This window comes from Onychomys torridus, chromosome X, assembly GCF_903995425.1.
Source record: "Onychomys torridus chromosome X, mOncTor1.1, whole genome shotgun sequence".
NCBI classification, from domain to species: Eukaryota; Metazoa; Chordata; class Mammalia; order Rodentia; family Cricetidae; genus Onychomys; species Onychomys torridus.
The window spans coordinates 90,438,721-90,464,711 of record NC_050466.1 but is presented as its reverse complement, the minus strand read 5'-3'; the positions used below and the strand labels follow the sequence as shown (position 1 = coordinate 90,464,711).

The 25,991-nt window shown below is 41.5% G+C and overlaps 1 protein-coding gene across 3 annotated transcripts in view; it reads right to left on the bottom strand.

Annotated features, from left to right (window-relative positions):
• Positions 1-21,811, bottom strand: part of Ogt (O-linked N-acetylglucosamine (GlcNAc) transferase) — a 42,340-nt gene extending 20,529 nt beyond the window's left edge. Inside the window, exons 1-5 of one of the 3 annotated variants that reach the window (XM_036174060.1) lie at positions 21,542-21,811; positions 18,562-18,742; positions 17,522-17,765; positions 10,190-10,258; positions 6,643-6,759 (exon numbers count right to left, since the gene is read on the bottom strand). In XM_036174060.1, coding sequence (XP_036029953.1) covers positions 6,643-6,759; positions 10,190-10,258; positions 17,522-17,765; positions 18,562-18,742; positions 21,542-21,578 — 648 coding nt within the window. In that variant the 5' untranslated portion in view covers positions 21,579-21,811. The remainder of the gene's footprint in view (positions 1-6,642; positions 6,760-10,189; positions 10,259-17,521; positions 17,766-18,561; positions 18,743-21,541) is intronic. The other 2 variants (XM_036174062.1, XM_036174061.1) reach the window with 2 other exon arrangements.
• Positions 21,812-25,991: the final 4,180 nt, after the last annotated feature.

The following is a 25,991-nucleotide window of genomic DNA, read 5'->3' as shown; positions in this document are numbered from 1 at the left end:
TTATTTTATTCAGTCAGTCAGTTTAACACTTCTAAAAGACAGTGGCAGAAACAAGCAGTGAGCTCTTAGGTATATACACAACCCAGCAAGTCCTTAGTACAATGTGTAATTAGAGCTGTAACATTAAGCCAGGCATGACACAAACCTATTATAATCCAAGCAGTTGGGAGGTGGAGGTAGGAGGACTCAGAGCTCAGGTCATCCTCAACTACGAAATGAGTTTGAAGGCAGCCTGGGGCTATATGAGACACTTTCTCTGAATAAGCAAATGATATTCTGGTGCAGGGGAGTAGCTCAGTGGTAGAATGCTAGCCTATTATATAAGGCCCTAGAAAAGTATCCTTTCTAGAATAGTAAATATATATTTAACCAAAACACTGAAAAGATAAAGGTAATAAATAATTTCAAGTATTTTAAAGATTCCTAGAAAGGCTTCCTCCATACATAGATAACAATCAATCTCTGTCAGATAACGATGTGACTCACTCAGCTTAGGTTATCTACAGTCATAGATGGCTATCCTGAAAACTTTAACTTTTGCTTTGAGATAAGCTCTAACTCTGCTGCTGCCCTGGAATTCACTATGTAGCCCAGTGTGGCCCAAAACTCACAGCAATCCTCCTGCTTCAGCCTCCCAAGTGCTGAGCTTTATAAGCATAAACCACACCTGGCCCTCTTAAAAAATGTTTTATAGAAAGTTTCAAAAATACACAAAAACAGGGAAGACAACAAAAGCATGTCTTGGTTCATCTTTAATAATTCATGAATCATGTTTTTATTTAATATGTATTCTAATCTACTCCCCGTTTCTCTAGATAATTTTGAAGCAAATCTCAAACATTTCATCCCATTTAAATTATGGATTCTAGGGAGGAGACAAGAGTGTTTTTTCACTCAAACATAACCACACTATCATCATCAGATCTTTAAAAATGAACTGGGTGCTGGGCAGTGGTGACGCACACCTTGAATCCCAGCACACGGGAGGCAGAGGCAGGAGGATCTCTGTGAATTTGAGGCCAGCCTGGTCTACAGAGTGAGATCCAGGACAGGCACCAAAACAACACAGAGAAACCCTGTTTGGGGGGGGGGGGGCATGGTGGCACATGCCCTTAATCCCAGCACTGGAGAGGCAGAGGCAGGTAGATCTCTGTGAGTTCGAGGCCAGCCTGTTCTACAGAGTAAGTTCTAGGCCACAAAAAGTTAGATGGTGATATAGTCAAGGGGGTGGGGAGGGGAGGGGAGAGGCTCAGTAGTTAAGAGCTCAAAACGGTCTTGCTGAAGACCTGTGTTCAATTCTCAAATCTGCATCAGGAGACTCACAACCACCTAGAACTTCAGCTACAGAGAGATCCAACACTTTTTTTCTGACCTCCAGTGGCACCTGCTCATACATACATACACACAACCACACATATACACAGAATTAAAAATTAAAGCCAAGCAGTGGTGGTGCAAGCCTTTAATCCCAGCACTTGGGAGGCAGAGGCAGGCGGATCTAACTAGTTTTAGTATAGCCAAGGCTACACAAAGAAAACAAACAAAATAACTAAAATCTTCAAAGAATAAAGATAATTTTAACACCAAATATCCATTCAGTGGTCCCATTTCTGATTAACTTCCTATTATCCAAATAGGACCCACACGATTTCTCAACAAGCTTTAAGTCATTTGGGTTTTGTTTATGTAGTGTTTTTTTGTTGTTGTTTTTCATTGTTTTTGAGACAGGGTCCTCATTGTCCTGGAACTCACTATATAAAGCAGACAGATCTATACATAGACCTGAACTTACTGCCTTACAAATTACAGATGACTGCCTCTGACTTCTGAATGCTGGGACTGAGGTCATGTGGCACCTGAATATTTATTTTCTTACAAAAGAACACAGGGAGATGATTCAGTGGTTAAGAGTGCCTGCTGGTCTTTCAGAAACTGAGTTTGACTCCCATGATCCATGTCAGGTGGCACACAAGAGCTATTAACTCCAGCCAGGGGATCCCATACCCTCTTCTAGCCTCCATGAGTATCTGCACACATGTACATCACCAAATAAATCTTTTTGTTAAAAAAAAAAAAAGAAAAGCAGCTTATTTAGTATAATGTAAAAAGAGCAACAGACAATGTTCTAAAAGAAGAACTGTCTATCTCCTTTAATCATCCAGATTTCATTTAAACCTCTACTTTTACTCCTTCACCTTGCTGAAAAGAAAACTCAGATCAGTGTTATACAAGGTCATAGTTGACATTTCTGCCGATAAAATCCCTCTGGTATCTTAACATGTTTCCCTGCTCTACACATTTCCTAGAAACTTGTTTGGTGGTTTTTTGTTTTTGTGCTTTAGAGATAGATTCTCACTATGTAGCTCTGGTTATCCTGGAATTCACTCTGTAGACCAGGGTGGACTCAAACTCAGTGATCCACCCACCTCTGTCTCCCCGAGTGCTGGGATTAAAGGTGTGCGCTACTATGCCCAGCTCAACTTCTTTTTAATGTGTATGGGTGTTTTGTCTGCATGTATCTGTGCACTTGCATGTGTACTTGGTATCCTCAGAAGCCAGAAGAGAGCTTCAGATCCCCATGTGGGTACTGGGAATCGAGCCTGGGTCCTCTGGAACATCAGCCAATGCTCTTAAATCCCTTAGCCATCTAGCCAGTCTCTTGAAAACTATTAAAACTAGAAGCACACAAAACCTACCTGTGTGCCCCCACCCAGTACCATGCTGTGTATGTGTACTAAGAATCAGAATCCAGGGCCTTGCTCATGCTAGGCAAGCATTCTATCACTGAGCTACACATTCAGCCCTTGTTTCTTTGAAAGCCTACTTCACCGATGGAATGATTTAGTCCTATTAAGAGCAAATAGTGTCCAATGCTATCTTTCTTTGCCACTGTTAAATGCCTAATTTATTAATGCTAATAGTCTATTGTTCCTCCATTCATTATGTAGAACGTTCTTCATAAAGAGGGTTCAGGGTATAGCTCAATGGCAGAACGCTTGTCCAGCATGTGCAAAGCCTTAGGTTTCATTCCTCCTATCACATACACAAACAAGCTTTACCTGACTGACAGAGAGAGAGAGAGTGAGTGTGTGTGTGTGTGTGTGTGTGTGTGTGAGTGATCTATGGGGTACAGTATAGTTTAATCTATGGATATGCTGTCAAAAGATCAAAGCCAGGTGTGGTGGCACATGCCTTTAATCCCAGTAACCCAGGCCCAAAGGAAGAAGTAAAGAAGTACAGCTCCTGAGTTCTAGGCTAGCCTGGTCTACATAGCAAGCTCCAGCATAATTAGGGCTATGTGGAAAGGCCCTGTTTCAAAAAAGTATATATAATAAAGTAAATCAAGGTCATATGAATATATGAATATCACCTCACCAACTTCCTTTTTTTCTTTTTAAAGAACATTTGAAAAAATCTATTATTTTTGGGTTTTGGTTTGAGACAGGGTCTCACTATATATCCCTGGTCAGCCTGGAACTCTCTATGTAGACTAGGCTTGGCCTGGAACTAACAGAGATCCACCTACCTTTGCTAGAACTGAGGGCATGTGGCACCACTTCCTGCCTTAAAAATTTAGTCTTACCGGGCTTGGTAGCATACATCTATAATCCCCAGCACTAAGGAGGTAGAGGTGAAAGGATAGGGGTTCTAGGCCAGTCTAGGCTACATAATGCCTGTATCAAATATATGTGAAGAGGTTTCTTTAACTAAAAACTATTTCATTTATTATTGTTGTGGGTATACGTATGTGTGTGGTGGGGCTCATGCATGTCTAAGGACAACTTTGTGAGGTCAGTTCTCTCTCTGCACCTTGGGTTCTGGGGACTGAACTCAGGTGTCACACTCACAGAGCAAGCACTTTTAGCCACTGAGCCATCTCACCAGGCCTCTTCAGAGTTTGTTCTTCTCTTATTAGTTGAAGTCAAGCCTTTCTATACAGCCCAGGCCAGCCTTGAACTCTTACAATCTCTCTTGCTTTAAGCTCCTGAGTTATTAGCCTGTGCCAACATATCCAGATCTTTTCATTTTTCTTTTCTTTTTTCCTTTTTTTTTTCTTTTCAGTCTTTTTTGTCAAGTGAGACAAGTTCTCACTACGTTTTCTTGGGGCTCCTGGGCTTGAACTGGCATGTGTCCAGCTTCTTTTAGCAATTTTGAAATATATAATACATACAAATATGGTTCCCATCCAGTGTAATAACTCACTAAAGCATATTCCACAGTCAATTACAAATGTATAGCCTTTAACAAATATTTTCCTACCCCTACCCTCAACCTTATCTACACTAGAATCTATTAACCACCTTACTGCTTCTGTGAAACTGATGTGTGGGAAGGGTATGTACACACATGTTTGATGTATGTACATACCCTTCACAACTTTACAAAGGAACATTAGGTGACTGTCCAGGCTGCCAGCTGTCTCTGTCTACCCTGCAAGACTCCCGAAAGTTGCTTGTGTCCTTCTCCCATTTCTCAGGTAATATTATATCCTTCTGAGGTCTTTGATGTAGTTGAAGACTAGATAATTATAATTTTCTTTAGTTATGATAAAAGATAAGTTAGATATGAAACCTTAGACTCACAAATATAAGATAGGATATCTTCTTTAATTTTGCCAAATACAAATAGACTAGTTATTATAAATAGACTAGATATTGTAACTGTAATTCTTGCTTGATAATTGTTTTGTTATCTGTATTTTACTATGTGAAAGTTAAAACCTTCCTTTTTGAAAAAAAAGAAAAGGGGAAGTACTATGGGATGTTCTGTATGTTAAATGCATTGCTCTGATTGGCTAATAAATAAAACACTGATTGGCCAGTAGCCAGGCAGGAAGTATAGGCAGGACAAGGAGAGAGGAGAATTCTGGGAAGTGGAAGGCTGAGGCAGAGAGACTCTGCCAGCCACCGCCATGACAAGGGAGATGTAAGGTATGGGGGTAAGCCAGGAGCCATATGGCAAAGTATAGATTAATAGAAATGGGTTAGTTTAAGACAGAAGAACTAAGCAATATAAGTCTCTGTGTGTTTACTCAGTTGGGTCTGAGCGGCTGCGGGACTGGCGGGTGAGAGAGATTTGTCCTAACCATAAGCACACACACATGCATGTGCCAGTCAGTTTATGTGTGTGTCGATGCCAAAAATTGGAGCTACAGGTCTTCCTTAATCATTCTCCACCCTATTTTTGAGCCAGAGAGAGTCTCTTACTGAGCCTGGAGCTCATCAATTTGACTAGGCTGGCTGGCCTACCTCCCCAGCCTGACACTGACTTTTTTAGATTCCACATGTAAGTGTGATCACACATAGTATCTCTTTTGCTTGTATTTAAAACACAGGCAACAATAACAAAAAAGACAAATCTAATGATATAAAACTATACATAGCAAAGAAAATCATTATCAAAGTAAAGAGACACCTCATGTTCGCTAAAAATATTACATTCACTCATCTGAAAAAGGACTGACAATAACATGTAAAGACATAAAACAACTCAAAGAGAGCAAATTAACTTTAAAATTTAAAACTGAGCAAAGATTCTGAATAGTTATTTCTCAAATAAAAGCCAGAGGTGGTGGCACTCACCTATAACACCAGCACTGGGGAGGCTAAGGTAGGATTAAGAGTTCAAGGTCGGGGCTGGAGAGATGCTCAGCAGTTAAGAACACATCTGCTCTTCCAGAAGACCTGAGTTCAATTCCCAGCAACCACATGGTGGCTCACAACCATCTCTAACTCCAGCTCCAGTGCCTCTGCACTGCACACACATGGTGACAGACACACTTTCAGGCAAAACACTCACAGGCATAAAAACAAAAATGAGTCTTTAAAGAGTTGAACTCAAAGCCTTCCTTAGCTATGGACCCTTTGTTGCTTTGTTTTGTTTTGTTTTGTTTTTCAATACAGGGTTTCTCTGTAGCTTTGGAGGCTGTCCTGGAACTCGCTTTGTAGACCAGGCTGGCCTTGAACTCACAGAGATCCACCTGCCTCTGCCTCCCAAGTGCTAGGATTACAGGCCTGTGCCGCCACCACCACCCGACACAATGGGACCCTTTTAAAAAAAGAGAGAGAAAGAAAAAGACAAGTGTATCAATAAGCGAACAGATACTTCCTTGCTTTCTGGTATGACAAGTTATTCCAGAGAATGTTGTATTATTTCCTATTCCAGACTTGGAGTCAGCTTTTTCATGACATTCTCCCTTCCTGCAACCAGCTGTGTCGTTCATTCTTCAGTGTATGCCTCTATAACCCATACTATTGCTTCACTCCAAATAGATACCTTACTTCCTCTGAGGAAAAGTAGCATTTTAAATCACATGGGGTAGTTCATCTGTGCACTCAGGAGGCTTAAGAGGATTGCCACTAGGTTGAAGGCCAACCTGAGCCACATAGTAAGTTCCCAACCATTCTATAGAGAATGTCTCTCTTTAAAAAAAAAAACTAACAATAATAAATGAAAAAGCATTTTCAATGACTAATGTATACTCTCAGAAACTGCCATATTATATACCGCCTGCAAATGCTGCCGTCCTGTCCAGGAAACAAAAACATTGCACAGCTGGTTAAGTAAATGCCTACTATTTATTCTAGTAAGAACGTTCTGTACACATAAGCAATTCATAAATATCAATTATTAATGACTAACCTTTTCAAAGTGATGAATTGCCAGCCAAATCTCCCCTTGTGCATTGAAAACACAGCCGAGATTACTCCAAGCTACTGCAAAGTTTGGTTGCGTCTCAATTGCTTTCAAATAACATGCCTTAGGAGGGTTTAATGAAAGAAGGCAAGAGGGGAAGGAGATAAGGGGAAAGGGGAAAATTTGTAAAGGGGAAAAAAAAAAAGATTGGGGAGGGGGAAGAAGGTGATATCATTATTTTTTCTCTGACCAGCCAAAAGTGACCCTGCAGCATAGGCTCGCTTGCGCCAAAACTAATGCGCTGCCACAGCTGGCTGCTCCTGCGCCTGCGCCACCAGAACCCAAGTGCAAACCACCATGTTCAGTTCTGCCAACCAAAGAGTAATCCTCATCCCGGGACTCATCTGGGAGGTTGGGCGCTGCGAAACATTAATGCGTACTCCTCTTATCTGAACACCTGCGGGCTCGAGAGACTGGTGGTCAACAGGATACCAATGAAGTCTAAGTTTCTCCAGCCTATGTTTCCCAAAAGGTGGTCTGCAAAATGCTAAGAGATAATAAGACAGAAAAAAAAAAATAACTAAAACAAACAAAAACAAAAACCACCCAATTTCATAATCAACGAAAATAGAAAACAGGTTTCTTAAACTGGGTATGGGGGCACTGGCCTGTAATCTGAGCACTTGGGAGGATCATAAATTCAAGATCATCCTCAGCTCCAAAATGAGCTGAAAGGTGGGAGAGGAGACAAAGCAAACAACAAAAAGTTTCTTTCCTACAGAACTTCCCCAAGCCTTCAATCTCTCATCATGCATTTTATAGAAAAACCAAAAAAAGTTGAGGGAAATGCTGCTCACAATAACCTTCTTCTTCCTTAAGATCAAAACTAAGCTACTGAGCCATACAAAAATGTTTTTGCCAAGTCAGTCAGCATCATTTAGGTTTGTAGTTTCAGACTCTTCAGACCCACAGCACACGCCTCTCTTCTGCGGAGGAAGAAAATAAAACCTCACATGGCAGGATTGCACCTAGGTTGAGGTCCCTGTAATGCGAGCGCAAACATCGCTGGCGCCACCTAACAGCATCGCACTGCGCAATCGCTGCGTACTGCTGCGCTACATAGAACACCCCTAGACGCAGCAAACGGCCAACCAGATCCATTAATCTACTAGACAGGCCCGTAGAGAGTATTTGCTTAATGAGATTACTTGGACTCAAAGTACGTTAAAAACCAATTTTATCAAAAAAAAAAAAAAAAAGGGCTACAGAATAGGGCTGAGAGAGCCAGTCAATCAGATTACTCATCTAGTCAACCGTTCACAGGGGCTCATTCGCACGCAATGCGCATTAACGCTGCGCAGCCTTTGCGCTACTGCAGGGTCACAGCGCATCATCAGAAGAGCAGAATGCTGCAATCCAAACAAAGAAGAAAAAGGAAAAAAAATGAACAACAAGAAGAGTTAGAAGCTTTTACTAGTAAATTATCTAATAATTTTAATATCTTAATTAACTTTTACTTATTTTTGACAGAATTGTGGCTATAATATAAAACATTCTTTTACATAACTTGCTTGTAAATAAAATTATTTTAAGCTGTTTCTGAAGCCACAAGACAGAAGATTCAGGCATGGAGGCAAATTGTTTTGCTGTGGCAGTTACAAACCCGTTACCATATTTCTCATCATGTGACTTTTCGGTGCGTTCCTTGCTGGAAGAGGAGGAGGAGGTTGTGTGTCTGCCCTAGATCCAGGCCTCGAGCTCCCTTCAGCGAGGCACCTTACGCATGGAATAGGAGGTTTCACCCACCTGAAACCTTCTAAATACAATATCAATGGTGAAAAACCAAAAACAAGAGAGAAAATAAAAACAAGATCATTAGTAAAAGTTCAACAAAGCAATTGAAATTCTTTGGATGTCTATTACATATGGGAATGAGGACAGTCTCAAGTCTGTAACATGGGAAACATGCAGAAGGGACAGGGTTAATCAGGGCTATTGCATACAGCAGGGATTTTTGCTGGAAGAAAGGCTCTTCATTTTCTACAAAGACAACTTAATTTTGCTGCCATCTACTAGGAATGTATGCTGGCTTGAATTTTTAAATGCACTGATTACAAAAGAAATACATTGCATTTCACTCAAGAGTATTTTCTGGTTTACTAAGTTCTCACCAAAAAAAAAAACAAAAACAAAAACAAAAACAAAAAAAAACCAGAATGACATTTTTCAAACTAGGTGTCTCCAGAGCTCTGAAATAAAGAAGTCAGCAACCTAAGGCAGGCGCAACGTCTCAGCCTAAACCGATGTCTAAAGCTGCAGTGAAGTGCAATTCATGTTAGCTGTCCGCTTGGTCGGGTGACAATTGATAGGCGCATATCAGATATTTGTTCTAGAAATTACCAATTGCTTTATCAGCTACGATTGAAATCAACATAGTTCATCAGCTGGAAACCGACATAAGGTTAATCCATAGTGTTGGCAGAATTTATGAGTTTTGCACTTAAAAACTCGTGCTTTTAACATTAGGTGGCGCTGAAAAGCCTTCTCCCTCCCTGGGTGAGCAGGCAAACAGACAGCTACGCTGCGCATACACTCCACGCATTAGCATGCGCGTGGGGCTCAGAGCGACAGGTGGGAGTTTCAGAAGCATTCTGCTTTCTCCCCACTCCTCACCCCTGCAGCGCGGTTGCGTAAGGTGGCTTGTAACAAGACAACTGCATTTATAAATTTAATTGTAAATTATACCAAAAGCTTTAATTAACCCAACCTGGTGTTCAAATTCATTATTTGGAAACACAGAATGCTAAAAGCCACCTTTCCACTTTGGCAAGTTTTCTTTCGATCAGTCCATTTCCCAAACAAACCAGCTTTGTCCTTCTGATTTTTTTAAGGAGGTGGGTGGGGAGGAATAAAAGGAGGAAGTGAGGAAGAAAAAGAAGGTAGACAACTAGGATTGGGGAAAGAGGAAAAAGGAATTTGGGGAGGAAGTGAGGACAGGAGGGGCAGGAGGTTCCAATCAATAATTTGCAATATTTTAACAGCCTTTCTTCCATTGTAAAAAGGGTGAGGAAGATGAAGGGAGGAAGGTTAAATAAGAATTTTAAATGCCAGTATTACAGGGTAACATTTGGATGAAATTCTTCTCCACTTACAAGCCACAAAGGACTTAGAAGAGCAGCGTTTTCAATGGCACCTGCATCATATAGGCGTCTGGAGCCAAATCACAGGCACTCTGCTTGTCACTAGCAGGCAAGCCTCAGATTTGAAGGAATGTTATTGATTCCCACATAAGATCATGATGGAGCCCACTGTTATAGAGATGATCTAGCTCAGCAGAAAGGCTCCACAATGCTCACGTTCTTACTTTACCCCCAGATTTAGAACAGATATGCCAAAGCCTGGTCCTGCTCTAGTCTGAGGCAAGTCATGCCGATACTTCTCCTCAGTTTCATAGGACTATTTTTGTGAAGATAGCTCAATGAAGAGTTGAAGACTTGGCAAAAGGTACAGGTTTCCATAACTAGTGCTTAAATGTGTCCTAGCAAACACCTACCTTGGCTTCTTCCAAGCGACCCAGGGCTTTGAGCAGGTTCCCCAGGTCACTGCGAACACAGTACAAATCCTAGAAACCCAGAGATATTGTCATTAGTTATACTGTTTTTTCATCAAAAATATCCCAGCATCACTTATACACATCTAGCTCTGCCATTTATTGTCCATTAAAAGCAGCACTTGACAAACTTAAGCATAGGCCCACAATTCATCTTCTAATTCCCAGAAAATCCAAAAGTAATCTGGTGGTGAAAATCTAACCTGAATCTACAAGACATTTACAGAATTTACTTCTCCTACTTAGTATGAACGTTATCTTCAGCCACAAAGATATAAATGTGTTCTGACATCAGCTGCTGCTCCAGTTCTGGCTACCATCCTTTCAAATGCTTTTGGTCCTCATCAGTTTCAAACACAGACTACAACTACAAGACCTTTTAGAGCTCTCTCCTCTCCAAACATCACCCAGTTGGAAAAAAAAATTATTGAATATTTATTCAACTGTTTTATTCAAGGTTATGATGAATCACTCCTGCATCAAGGACCAAAAATTTTCCACAGCAGGAAAAAACAGCGCTGCACTTAGCAAGTGCTTAGCTGTCAACAAACCTACCCTTTAGAAACTTTGACTTCATTTCATACCTAGGCAGGAGGATTACCATCCAGCCACAGCCTCAATGCTGCCACCTGCCACTAGATGACTCTTTAGAATTAAGTGCCATCAGAGCTGAGTGGGTGAATAATGAAAAGCGGTTGACTCTTTTTATTAGCAGCTCAACTGTGCTGCTAGCCCTGACACACCAAGTCTGTTCATCAGATGACACGCTCAACAGACAGTCAGCTTAAATTTTTATTTGCACAGTCTGCTTTTGCCAGTGGAATTTATCAGTCAATAACAGGCAGAGATAATGGCAATATGTGGCACGTTTACCACCCCTAACTGTTACGTGGGTGAAAGTACCTTAAAATTAAATCCTACAAAGTGAGATCTTATTAACTATTCCAAAGAACTATCATGTATATTATTCTTCCAGCAACTGTATAGTGGTTTCCAGAACCGGTTAGTTTTATGATAAACTACCTCTGTATTGTTTACTGTCACCCACTAGATGATCCAAAAAGGTAATGGCTATCTAAACTGGGACAATTCCATGAGCCGCCCCTCAAGCAGTGATCGATGCTTCAGAGGAGTATTGTAGTGGCCTTAAGAACAGGCTGATAGTAATCCTCAAAGCATCTCATGTACCAAGCACAGTAACACACACCTATAATCCCAGCACTTGGGAAACTGAGGCAGGAAGAGTCATGAGTTCAAGCCCCACCCCCAACCTCAGTTAATATCATAGTGAGTTCTAGGCCAGCCTGCACTACAGAATCAGACTGACTCTAAATACATGAATAAATAAACAAAACATGCAAACAATTCACAGGTACCATTCATTAATCTTCTGTAACTAGTCTAAGCACTTTGGAATCCTATTTGTGTTCTGAGAAATAATGAATTCTATAATCTTGCTATTTACTTTGTGTAGGTTTCCTCCTCTGAACCTTAACAAGGTAGCCCTCTGTTTGGCAGGCTATGTCTAAATAACCTGCTTACACAGGCTCCCTCTACTACTTTTTAGTGGGGGATATGTTAGAGTTTCACCAATTTCTATGGCTGTTGTGAGCCACAAAAATCAGAAACACTTACAATAACTAACGTCTGGAGAGATGGCTCAGCAGTTAAGAGCACCGGCTGCTCTTCCAGAGGTCCTGAGTTCAATTCCCAGCAACCACATGGTGGCTCACAACCATCTGTAATGATACCTGGCGCCCTCTTATGGTGTGCATGAAGACAGGTCACTTACATACATAAAATATTTTTTAAAAAAAGAAATCTAAGGTGAATGTGGAGGTACTTGAGAAATGGAGGTTAAGATAAATAATAAAAATTAAAAAACAATGATAATAAAAAAATAACTAAGGGCCTAAAGGCTGTTTTTTGTTTGTTGTTTGTTTTTTGAGACAGGGTTTCTCTGTGTAGCCCTGACTGTACTGGAACTCACTCTGTAGACTAGGCTGATCTGGAACTCAGAGATCCGCCTGCCTCTGCTTCCCAAGTGCTGGGGTAAAGGTGCCACCACTGCCTGGCTTAAGGCTGTATTTTTCTTTCTTTTTTTTTTTTTATTTATTTATTATGTATACACACACCAGAAGAGGGCATGATATCCCATTACAGATGGTTGTGAGTCTCCATGTGGTTGCTGGGAATTAAACCCAGGACTTCTGGAAGAGTAACCAGTGCTCTTAACCTCTGAGCCATCTATCCAGCCCAAGGCTGTATTTTCTTAAAGATTTGTTTTATTATTTTAATTTTGAATATGGGCTGTACACGTCAGTGCATGTACCCTCAGAGGCTAGAAGTATTGCATTCTCCTGGAGCTGGAGTTAGAGGTGCCTATGAGCTGCCTGACATGGGTGCTGGGATTTCAAATCGGGTCCTCTAGAAGATAAAGTATGTGCTCTTAATCACTGAGCCATCTCTCCAGCCCCACCTATATATTTTTATCCACTGTTACATAATTTTACCAGCTAGTTTCTATGAACTTAGGGCTGGAGAGATGGCTCAATGGTTAAGAGCACATGCTACTACTCTTCCAGAGGACCTGAGTTCAATACCTAGCACCCATATTAGGCAACTGTAAACCACCTATAACTCCAGCTCCAGGGGATCTGACACCTCCTTTTGGCTTCCATGTACACAGACACAACATACATATACATAACAAACACAATATTTTTAAAAAACCAAAATAATAAATATAATCATGAAATTCAAATCTACACATAGTCATGCACACACACATGTATGAATACTTAAAATGTCTACAAAATACAAGAACACTGTAATTCTCCAAAAGTCCATTCAAAACCCTGTGTCAAATTCTGCTTAATCTGTCAAATCAAAATAGTACCTAAGAGAATCACTTTGCTTAAACCTGGCTCATTCTGCCCATCCATAGTTAATATTTATGAAAATCTTGATTTAATAATATATCTAAAACCAAGGAAAATAAGTTAGACACACACTCTCAAAGAGATTTAAGCTGGACCTTCATAGCTGAGTAGAGACTTAAAAGATTAGGACATCAAAAACAAGGGAAAAAACGGTATGATTAAAGGAACCAGAAATAAGGTATACTTATGTAACTCTCCCCTCCCTGGTTAACAACTGTTTCCAGCGGCTTTCCTCTTAATGTTCCACCTCTGGACCCTCTACATAGACACACACTGAGGAAAATCGGGCTGATGAAAACCTCCAATGGTTCTCAACTACCTCTCAAATTCAATTCAAACTCGGCAGCCCCTATTCTTCTGAAGTCTTCCAATTGACTGTTTCACGACATGCACGTCTCCTTCCTACTTACTCACCTCTTCAGCCTGCTAAGTCTACTTGCTGTTTACCTTCCTACAGAATGCTTAGGTTCTAAGCACCTCTCCAGGAAGTCCTCCGATTAATACTCTCCAACAATCATCACCCGAGGAACTTGTGTCATTTTTTCCTTTCTCTTCTCACATGGTAACCCCTCCAGAACACATTCCCCAACTCCTCACCAAGCACTGTACACAAGCAGCACTTGAATATTTACATGTGACCCTCTCCAGCAACCTTAACAAAAAGAATAGAGAGAAGTAGAAATGGAAGGCTTTTCTCCTAGTTCAGCTATCTCACACGAACAAAATCAACACGACAGTAACACATGATGGGATCCCAGTCACTCTCAGCATTGTATTATCCACCATCCAAGCAGAAACAACTTCCCAAGCACTTACACACCCAGCTTCACAGCTATCACACAAAGGAGAACTGTATGCATAATGTATAAAGGGATTGCCAAGTATGGGCAATTCTAATGAGCCAACATAGAAAGAACACTAGAGGAAACAGTGCCTTAAAATATGACAAACGAAAATTTCAGCCACAGAACATTACAGAAGGCAGCTCCAAATATAAAAATATGGAACAGCTGTATCTCAAAGTTTCTGTAATACAGTCACAGACTAAGTTTTAAATTGACATATCAACAAACTTACAAGAGAAGCACTGCTGAAAAAATTCAGTAAAATGAATTTAACATTTTAATTTTTCACTTCTACAAAACCAAAATAAGAATTTCTCCAGCTGGGGCAGTGGTGGCACACGCCTTTAATCCCAGCACTCGGAGGCAGAGGCAGGTGGATCTCTGTGAGTTCGAGGTCAGCCTTATCTACAGAGCTAGTCCAGGACAGGCTCCAAAGCTACAGAGAAACCTTGTCTCGAGAAAAGAAAAAAAAAAAAAAAAAGACCAGGGAAATAAGTACTGCAGAGATGGCTCAGAGGTTAAGAGCACTGGCTGCTCTTCTGGAGGACCGGGGTTCAATTCCCAGCACCCACATGGCAGCTCACAGCTGTCTGTAACTCCAATTCCAGGGGATCCAACACCCTCATACCAATGCACATAAAATAAAGTTAAATAATTTTTAAAAAAAAAGAAGAAGAAGAAGAAGAACAGAGAAATAAAAGTAGCTAGCATCTCTCCCTACAAGAAACAGAGCCAGGTAGGGGCCACCCTAATGCCGTTAAGAAGTAAACTCATTGTTTTAGTGTTATCTTCCTTTGGAAGTACATGATGTTAAATTTCCTGTTAATAGGTTAGAGATTTAACAATACAAACTATGTGCAGCATATATTTAGATAGTAGCATGGCTTTGTTTCTCGATTTAATTTAATTTCCCTTCTCAATATAATCCTCTGGTAAACTGTCAGCAAAGGTAACTCTCTTCTATACAGACAGGCAACTAAAAACCTGAGCCAGGACTGGGGATCTACCTCAAGTGAAGAGTGCTTATCTACCCTGCACAAAGTCCTGGGTTCTATCCACAGGGCCATATAAACTGGGCACTGGGGAAGGGCAGGAAAATCAGAAGTTCAAGGTCATCCTCAACTACTTAGTGAGTTAGAGGCCAGCCTAGGCTACACTAAGACCCAATGTCAAAATAAATTAACAGAGTAAAGTTAACCAAGATTACAACTGTGCAAGAGAGCCAAGCTGAGTTTACAGTCAACAAGTAGAGGAGAAACCTAGCCCTGATTACTGAAGGAAAACAAAGTACTATCCTGGGCCTTATAAAGAATCAAGTCCAAGCCCCAAATGCAGCCACTGAAGGTTAGCTGCCTACAACTTTGTTAGTAACTAGATAGGACTGCAATCAAAATTACAAATGAACTCGAATTTCAAATATACACGAAGAATTTCTGAAAGACTTTGTAAGAAATTACTTTCATTATCTGCAAGCCTATGCAATTTCTTACTAGGTTAAAAACTCAATGAAGGGGTTGGGGATTTAGCTCAGTGGTAGAGCACTTGCCTAGCAAGTACAAGGCCCTGGGCTTGATCCTCAGCTCAAAAAACAAAACAAAACAAAACTCAATGAATAGCCGAGTGGTGGGCGGCGCATGCCTTTAATTCCAACACCCTAGCACTCGGGAGTCAGAGGCAGGCGAATCTTTGTGAGTTCAAGGCCAGCCTGGTCTACAGAGTGAGTTAAAGGAAAGGCACAAAGCTACACAAGAGAAACCAAAAAACAAACAAACCAAAACTGGGAGTCAAGAGCCAGGCATATATGCAGAATGGTTTCCAGGCTGGCACAAGGGCTGCCTTTCGGCACAGAAGGCCCTTTTTAGCTTTCATTTTTTGTTCATGTCAACATTTGCTTCAATAACTCAACTTCAAGTTTCAACATCCACTTCACTATTGCTAGCTACATGATCTCAAGAAAATTACATAACGAAGTCTATTGGGGTTTTTATTATTGGTAAAACTGGAAATAATGCCATCCTCCTCAAAGGATCACCGTAAAGATCCAGAGAGACTGATGCAGCAGTGTCTGAGCTTGTAGAAGACTTTCGATAATGGCAGCTGTACCAGTTAATCATTAAGCACTTCCAGGGTTGTTGCAAAGTCAATGTTGACCCAGCTCAAGCATATGCTCAGGCTGCCAAGACCCACCCCCATCCCTAACACTTATCTCTTCAAAGTTTCCAGCCACTTTCCCTTAATTACATCAACAGTTTCCAGGGCAAGTTTTACATCCCTGTGTTTTATTTAAAAATTTTTTGTTTCACATGCTATATTGTGATCTTTCCCAGAGTCTAATACAGTATGAGTTTAATATCTGTCAACCAGAATATACTTGCTCCCTTGAAAATACATGCAATTTAGATTAAAAAAGAATTGAACTAATGCAAAGTCTGGTCTGGATGTATAATTGCCTTGATTCTACTACTTTTAACTATATTGGGGGAGGAGATATATTGAGATTGTTTTGTACATATCACTAATATACTAGCAACTTTTTAAAAAAAATTTATATTACAGATTAAGATCTTTTACCCTCCTTGGTGCATGAGCTGGCTTTTTGGAACCAAGGGCCTATGCTGACACACTTTGCTCAGCCTTGGTGTGGGGAGGGTACTGGACCTGCCTCAACTGAGTCTGCCAGGCTGGGCTGACTCCCCATGGTAGACCTTGCCTTGGAGGAGGTGGGAATGGGGGTTGGATTGGAGTGGGAGGCTGAGGGTGGGAGGAGGGAGGACAAGGGAATCCATTGCTGATATGTAAAATTAAATTAATTATAAAAAATATTTTTTTAAAAAAAAGGTCTTCAGTGGTAGAGCACTTGCCTAGCAAGCACAAGGTCCTGGGTTCAATCCTCAGCTTTATTTAAAAAAAAAAAAAAAAAAAAGGTCTTTTACCCATCATTCCTTGAACAATCAAGAAATGTTGTACATACCCATCAGAATTTACCCAAAGTTCACTAAAATAGCACAAAAAAATGTGACTTGTGTTTTATTAGCAGTACAGAATTGATACAGCTTTTTGTTTTGTTTTGGGAATTTTTCGAAACTGTGTAACAGTCCTGGTTGTCCTGGAACTCACTCTGTAGACCAGGATGGCCTCGAACTCACTGAGATACGCCTGCCTCTGACTCCCAAGTGCTGGGATTAAAGGTGTGCGGTGGGGGTGGCGCGGCCACTGCCGCAGCGGCCACCACCGCCACCACTGCCACCACTACCACCAGGCCGATATAGCTTTTTGGTAAGGATCATTTTTATGCTATTTAACTTTTTAAATAGGGTAGTTTTTCTTAACGTCATGCAGACCAAGCCAAACCTATTTCATCTTTCAAGTACATAAACATATTAAACATATCTCAACTCTTGACTTTCTTTCCCATCTAAAGTATCAAATGATGTTTTTTGTTTTCTGGATTGCTAGGAAGGGGAAACAACTGATAAACTTTTACTTACAGGATTGTACTGAAGAGCTGAGACGTAAGCTTGTACTGCTCCTTCCATGTCACCTGCTGCTACCAAGGCTGCTGCCAGGTTAATATAACCATCAATGAAATCAGGCTTGAGCCGCAAGGCATGTCGATAATGCTCAATTGCTTCCTGCAACTGCCCTCTTTCCTTGTACACATTCCCCAAATTCGAATAGGCTTCTGCTAGAAGGGGATTCTGTTTAATTGCCAAGGTGCTAAAGTGAGCAGATCTGGAAAAGTGGAAAGCGTTGATGCATGGATAGGCATGTTAGAAAAGAGGAGGCATGGCTCATCCGCAACCATAACAGTTTCCGAAAATCCTGTTCTATGGAACATTACCCTTTAACCAGAATACACAAGAAAAGTTTGAAAACTAAAACTTTTCTAAGATGAGCATGTCCAGATTTCATATAGGAAAGCTGGTTCTTATGTGAGGAAATTCTTATTAGAATCTATCACCAAACTGCTATTGTATAACGTAATCATTAACATCAAGAATAAAAATGCTATGTGCATGAATCTCATTTTCCATTTGTTAAGATTTAATGACACACATCTTCAATGCCTAAGTGTGCCAAAATGACAACTTACTAAAAAGATCCAAAGCACAAATTCTTCTCTTTTGATTAACTCAAGTGATTAGCTAAAAGCAACAATATAATGAGGGCATTTCCAACTTGAACTACATCTGTCCCTCCTACCAGAGTCCCTTAAGCTGACAGGTCTGGATGCTCTTCAGAATAATTATCTGAAAAGAATTAATAAAGCAGCAGCCCCAAGTGATAAAATCTAGGGGGGAAACCTAGTCATACTGATAATGTGCTCAACCCCACAAAACAGGGGAGAAAAAACGAGCAGCTAGGCATGTCACAAATGAGCACAAAAAAAAAAAAAAAAAAAAAAAAAAAGAGCACCTGTGCGTTGGTGGCTCAGATGAAAGCCAGCACTGGAAAACTCTCAAGTTCAAATATTTCATTCTCACTTCTTAAGCTCAGCACCCCAGGCAGGTTCCCCGACATCTCCTACCTGTCCAGCCTTCGACACTGGAAGTGTATGGATGATAGTAATAAAAGGACACCAGTATTGTCAGGCTCTTGTCTCCAGAGCTGCATGCAGTGCCTCTCAGCTGCCTCAAAATCTCCTGCCTGATATTCTCGATGTGCCAACTCAGCTAACCCTTGGAAGGAAAGCATACGTTTCGTTGGTTCTGGAGAATCATCAAAACATTTGAGGGAAGGAGGGGGGAAAACAAAAAGTTAGAAATGCAAACCAAAAAAAAATGTAAAAATATGGTAAATTAAACTTAAAGATGAAAATGCTTGAAACTATGTAAAGCACTAGAGTGTTCTGCGTTTTATTTAAAGCCCCAATCTACAGAATTGATCTCTTCAAATTCACCCATTACTAAAGCTTCCTTTTCTAAACCACAGTAATATTTACTTCCAAATGAGAGTCTTTAATTGTGTAGTTTTGAACTATAAATCACAGGTAGTTAGCATACTGACACAAAACATTAAACATGAAATCTGCAAAAGTTACAAAGATTTGTCAGAATAACCAACCTAATGCTAACAATATTTCGTCCTACATTTCAAGTTGGGTTTGTAAGGGCTGGGATATTCTAACACCTTCTCGGTGTAGGTGACACCAGGTGTCTCCATAACTCTTTATACTGTGAGTTTTACAGCTTTTGTTTTTGTTTTGTTTGTTGTTTTTTCGAGACAGGGTTTCTCTGTGTAGCTTTGTGCCTTTCCTGGAACTCGCTTTGGAGACCAGCTATATTTTTTAAGAGCAACAATTAAAAACAAGCCTAAGGAAAACAACTCAAAGTCAAAATGCTACTTTCACTTTTAAAGCAGCTGATAATCTAGAATCTGTCAAGGGTTAAAGCATTTAATGGGTTCACCGAACATTTTAAACAAAGACCCAAAGGTTGCTGCTCCTCTACTGGCAACGACTCACAAGAAGACCAAATTAGCTAAATCCCACCTACGCTTCCTTAGCGCTAACGTTTTCCACTGTGTTCCCGGCTCTCACTGAAGGATTAGGACATTGAAAACAACCCTGTACAAGATCCAGGCAACCTACCATTCAATAGTTTAAAAATGCTACAATATAGAAAACTGGGCAAAATATAAAATAAACGACAAAAAATACTTTTGTTCTGTGGGACTTGATAATGAGAAGCTGAAGCCAAGGTACATGCCTAAGGCTCAGCTGTAAACATTTCTCTCATAAATGATTAAGTAGAAATTCAACCATAACACTCTAGTCTATCTAGATGGTTAGAATGGGAAACCACAGACCTAGTAGTACATAATTTTACCAAGGTCATGGGGACAAGCTCAAATTTAAGCCAAGCTCCCCCTATCAGAGTTGATGAGTGCTCTGGATACCCTAGAAAGCAATTTCCTAACAGAATGCACAGCTGACCACAAAAACAAAGACCGGGAATATCTGTGTCCAAATCTGAGGTCGGAGCTTTAAGATAAACTAGAAAATTACATTTTAGACAAGAATGCAGCACTTGCTAGCTCCTAAATTTAGCGCATTACTTGTCGGCACTTATCCAAGTCGCTTATCTGCTCCTTTAATACTGGCCATTTCCTCAAATAAAGTTAACAGTCAGAAAAGGACAAGCCCTTACAAAAATCTAACACGGAATCCTAAATCTTTGAAAATCACTGTGGGAAAACGGGAAGGCGGGGATCGGACTAATTATTAATCCCACTCCCGTCAATTGTGGATGAGATACTATTGAAGATTCATCCATTTATTATCGCACAATGTCTAAAGCAAGCAACTGAAATCTTGACACAACTGCGAAACAACAAAAAAACAATATCCTCTTGGAAACCTTAGAAGCGCAGCTCTGTTCCTCACTCCCTCCCGCCCCAAATAGCCTCAATCATGAAAGGCAGTTGAAGGACAATCCTACAGTTTGGTTGTTTTCTTATTTTCAGTAGCGAAGGCTCGGGAATGAATTGTCGAAAAGGGGCAACCGCTTTGCACTTGTGCAGCTACACTCCAGGTGCTTTACAAACTCTTCAAGCAAGGATGGAAACTTAAAAAAAAAAATACACACCCTATGAATAAAGAGATAACTGGGCTAAAGAATGGGGGTGAAAACCCTGAGGCGGCGGCGGAGGAATACATTGAGAAAGTGACACAAAGAGAGAATTGGGCGGGCAGGAGGGTGGTCGATGCCAAGCACGCACCGAGGTGGTTTCTTCCCCAAGGGTAAGAAACGATCGTCGGGCTGGCACACTCGCAGAGAAAGGGTGTGGTTGCCACGAGCGGGGAGGGCTGACGGGGTGGGAAACTCAGGACGGGAGCAGCGGGTGCAATTGGGCGATGGCTAGGAGAACCCCTGGAAATTTCCAACCTAAACCGGGGCCGCTCAACCCAAGAACACCAGAAGGCGCTGGCTGGCAGGCGTGCGGACTCAAGGTCCCCTCTTTTTAAGGTTACTTGGAAGCACATCGATGAGCTTTCGCTAGTCTTTGCCTGATGCAAAGTGAGGCTTAGATTACATCAAAATAGCACCCCCGCCCCAGACTGGCAGAGTGGGACTAAATGTGGCCAAGGGAAAAAGGATGGGAAGGTGGGAAGTGGAAGTGCACGGGGGCGGGAGCGACAAGCTGGAATTGAGGGAGAAAGCAGTTGCGATGGAGACAGAAAGAGCAGGAATTCCAATGCAGCCCATTCCAAGACATTCTAAGCGCACACGTGTGCTAGAAAGCGTCCCGAGAGAGAAGGCTAGAACACTGGTGGGATAAAACAACAACGAAAAGGCCCAAAAACAAGCAAAATGCAAGCAAGCAACGAGGGAATGTTTACGGAACGGACGACAGCATCAACCCCCGATCAGATGGCAGTAGAACTCGAGAGTTCAGCAATGCCACTGATTTAACGGGGATGGTTAGAGGGAAGGGAGTGATGAGAGATACAAAACGGCACCAGACCCCAAAGGGATGTCTGCCAAAGTAGAATGGGACACTGGTACCTGTGCTGTCGGCCACGTTGCCCACGGAAGACGCCATCTGGAGCTTCTTGAAATAGAGCAGTAAGGGGGTAATTGCTTCTACTGCCGCCACTACTGGCAAAAATGTTTCTAGAGGTAGCAGGAAAAAGGCAGCAGCCGTATCAGTGTTTTGGAAGGCTTAACGGGCGGCAGCAGATACTGGACTCGAATCTTAGGAACTCTTGTTAGACATCTACCTCTCACTGTCTTGAAATGGCGGCGGTGGCTCCTCGATCGAAACAACACAGGCCGGAACTACTTTCTGTTACAATCAAGTACCCCGCGGAGGTAGCGCGTAATAAGACTACAGATCAAATGACTGGAATCAAAATCACTTGCTCTTACGTAACCTTCCGCCCAAGGTCCATTGCGACAAACACGACTAATAGAGAGCGCATGCGACAACCTTGTCAAGGCAACTCCGGGTTGAGGGCACCCTGTGGGGCAAGAGCCTGCAAGTTTTTAAGAGAGAGGCGGAAGGGCAAAAACGCATGTCGATTACATTTTTGGGGGGCGCGGGGGCAAGTGCTAAAGTAGGAGTCTACCTGGTCATTGATGTCGATGTTAGCAGGAATGCCAGAGACGTCTAGAAAAGTTTAATGAACTCCATTCGTAAGAAAATGGGTAGTTTACATGGCCAGTGTGTCAGTTCTAAGCAAATAGATGCGAATAATTGTATTTCCGAGACGGAACTGTTCAAAATGATGGAGGAGCCGGTACCAATTTGAATGCTTATTGATTCGGACTCCACCCATGAATTTAAGTACTTTGATGAGAAAGAATGATAACTTTCCCTGAGCTGAGTGAACCTAAATGTGTCCGATTTGAACCATATAGCCTGAAAATTCAAAATCGTTGTGGTATTCGGGAGAGTAATAGTCGACAGTAACAGAGTAAATGCTCAATTACTCGGGGACCTGCGGCGAGTTTACATGCCAAAAGCAACCGTAGAAATGTTAAAGACGATTCGTTTTCGTCAAAATTCCTGATTCTGAGTTGTGACTTCGTTTAGCACAACAGCTCTGCAAATCGTTATGGTCCGCGAATGCCATTGAGCTTAAGGCAATTCAACAATACTAATTGCGTTCATTTACCATCTGCTTAAACTCCACATTTACAGTGAATCCCGAATTGCCTTCCTTTGACAAAATAGCTCTTAGGATCCTCCTATGGTTTCAAGTGCAGCGTTCAGACATTTTGTCCTATTATTATTAATTTATATCTCCTGCCTTGTTCCTAGAAAATTTTAAGATAACTTGTCACATCAGCAAGCGATTTTTACAAGCCACTAGAGGCTATAGTTAGATCACTTAGAGAGCCTTTTTGTTTAAAAAACTCTTTGATGTAAGAAAAATCAGTGAGCTTGTGTAAAAATGTTTGCTATCTAGTCCCTTGGCGACATAAAAAAATAAGTCCTCAAATGCTGCTTCAATTTCTTGGAATCGCTGACCAAACTGAACCCTGGATATGAGTGTAAAGAAAGTTGATAATATTAATTTTCGCCCCATAGAATCACAGCATGTAGTGAAAAAGAAGGTTCATCACACAAACTCTCTGGTACACCAGCCTTATCTATTCATTTGATATACCTGGCAAGCCCCTCCCCCACCAAGTGCGCCACCTTCAGTAAATGCTTTCAGCTTTTCCTCTTTAAGAACAGCTCTCTCAGAATCTACAAGCAGCAGATGCTTAGGCCTTCCTGATTAATGCAAGGTAGTTAAGTAAAACTTGTTGAATGTCAGGGCATGCTCCCAGTCCGACAGCTATTTGACTCATAGAAAACTGGTCTGGGTTTCCCTTATCTGAGAGAATTCCCAGGCTGTTATTAGATATTTCGCTACTGTGAAAGCAGTTGTTCTCTGAAGCTGATGCAGCTCAGCAAGGAAAGCCCCTTCAAAGAACCGGCCCAGGAGCCGGTCCCCAATAGCACCTGGGAGGTTCGGTTCCAGGAACTTCGCAGTCAAGCAAACTTTCTTCAGCCAATAAAGCAACATTTACTAACATCTCTATATTCGAAGCACTGTGGGAAACATACAAGGGAAAAGAGAAAATCTTTGCCCTCAGGGGACGTCAAGTCCGGTTAGGTAAACCCAAAAAAGTCACTTAACAGTAATACTGAGGACTGTTTTAATGAAATCCATTTGACTCTACTGTCTGGAAAGGCGACCTCCACCTGGGACTGGAGGGCCGACGATGAAGGCTTGGGCTGGCACTTCCTTGAAGGTGGTGCTTTTGTTCTCCTTACACTTGTTTTTTCTTTACTATGCAGAAATTCAAAATTTGGAGTCATTTGTAAATATATCAGCAGCTTCGATTCTAATCCCAGACACTACCACTCTAACACCAATGATGGTGTATTACCTCCCTATCCCTTGTAATATCCCCAGAAATCTGGCTTAAAACCCACTTTTCGGGGCTGGGGATTTAGCTCAGTGGTAGAGCGCTTGCCTACCAAGCACAAGGCCCTAGGTTCGATCCTCAGCTCCGGAAAAAAAAAAAAAAAAAAAGGAAGAAAAGAAAAAGAAAAGCCCACTTTTCATAGCAATACCATCGCCGGAGGAAGCTGGGCCATGCGGCTCCCATTTGCAAACACTGGAAGAGTGTTCCAAAGGTTAAATGAAGCTGAACTGAACAAAATACATTGATGAAGCACCCCAGGCTCTCCAGATGCGTGGGGATACTATTCTAGAGCCCCTTGGAGTCTGTAGCCAGTCACAATAAAAACTGGTCTTGAAACCTTCCAGAAAGAAAAGATTTCCAGAAATTGTTTTTAATATACTATTGTTGTTGCGTGTATGATGTGTGTGGGCTCATGTGCCACAGTGTGCATGCAACAGTATGGAGTGGAAGTCAAAGGAAAACTTTGTTTGGGGATTGAACTCAGGCTGAACCATTTCACTGGCCTCTCCCCCCCCCCTCCCTTTTTAAATTGGAGTAAGATTAAAGAAAAAACAAACCAGTTTTATAGTAGTATAGCCACCATTAGCCAGTGAATTGGGAAATGCAAATTTGTTTGGTGGCTGCTCTGATGAAAAGCAGCTGGAATAACAGTGAAAAGAGCACAGCTGTAACAGAGAAAGCCTAACAGATAACAAGGCAAGATAAGGATCTGCAAAACAAAGGTAAGAAGCCTGGGGAGCCTTCCTGAGCTCTGCCCGGGGATGTACTTTTCCTCAGGCTAGACAGCTTTAAAGGTGTGAGAAAATAAAGATGGCGGGGTTCAAAAGGCCAAGTAAGTCCACTTCATTCTTCAATGATCACTTGGTTCTTGGCCTAAAAGAGCCTTTGAAAATGCACGTCAAAATGAAAACAAAGTTGAGCCTGACTTGATCCTTCAGGCCTGAAATCTCGGCACTTGGGAGGTTGAGATGATCCTCCTGCCTCCACGCAGGGCTACATAAATGCATTCTGGGTTAGGCTGAACTACAGTGTCGGACCCTTCTTAAGGGGGAAAAAAATAAAGTGGAGGCCAAAACCTTAATTCATCCTCCCAATCCAAATCTACCATGGAATGTTGTCCAACAAAGATGTTCGCAGTCTACAGCCTGAAACCATTTGTCAAGAGGGGAAAAAAAACTGAATACCCTGAAGAGCTCGGGATTTCAGAAGAGACTTGCATCTTCTCCTGTGGCTATGTGCCTGGGGCACTATTTTCTGTGCTTCTAGATAAGAGGCTATTGTCTGCTCAGTTCTCTTCTAGTCTCAAGTGGGAGCCATCTCTTCCCTCAAGAAGAGAATCTTGGTTTATTTATTGGCATCAACAAGACTTTCATTGCAGAGCCCTGGAGTGAGTCATGCTGTCCCTGCTAGCTTACCCATTGCTACCTCCAATGCAGAATAAAAAAATAAATTAAATAAAATTTAAAAAAAAACAATCCAAAGGAGCTGTGAGAGCTCTCCAGGCCACAGTCTATGTGTCTGAAAGTACTTGCTGTCCTCTTACTGTGGTTTCAGTGGAGAGCAGTCATGTGGCATTGAGAAGCCTTCCACAGGGGCTGAAAGACACTTGTAAGAGAACAAGGATGGTAGTGGGGAAATCACACTAGAAGACAGAAGAGACAATAAATAGCACAGGTGCTGGATGGTGCTTTTGTTCTTCTTTCTGGGTGGCTCTGATGACCATTATTTTTTAAGCTTGAGCTTTTGTGTCCACGGTAAGCACTTCACAGTAAAACTGAACACTCAAAGGACAGTTTTGGCTTTTATGAACAACCAGATGCAGAAGGACAATGGTTGGTCTAATTGAACACTCAACAAGGGGCGCTGGAAATAGAGCTTTTTGTTGTTGAAGGTCTCCTTTGTCTGAATGTGCAATTTCCTTCGTTAGATTGACCAATCCAGTATCACCATTCCTGTGCCATTTACATTATGTCAGCATATCCTAATAGACTTATTTCCAAAGCGGTCTTCCCAAACCAAGTGAAGAATTTTC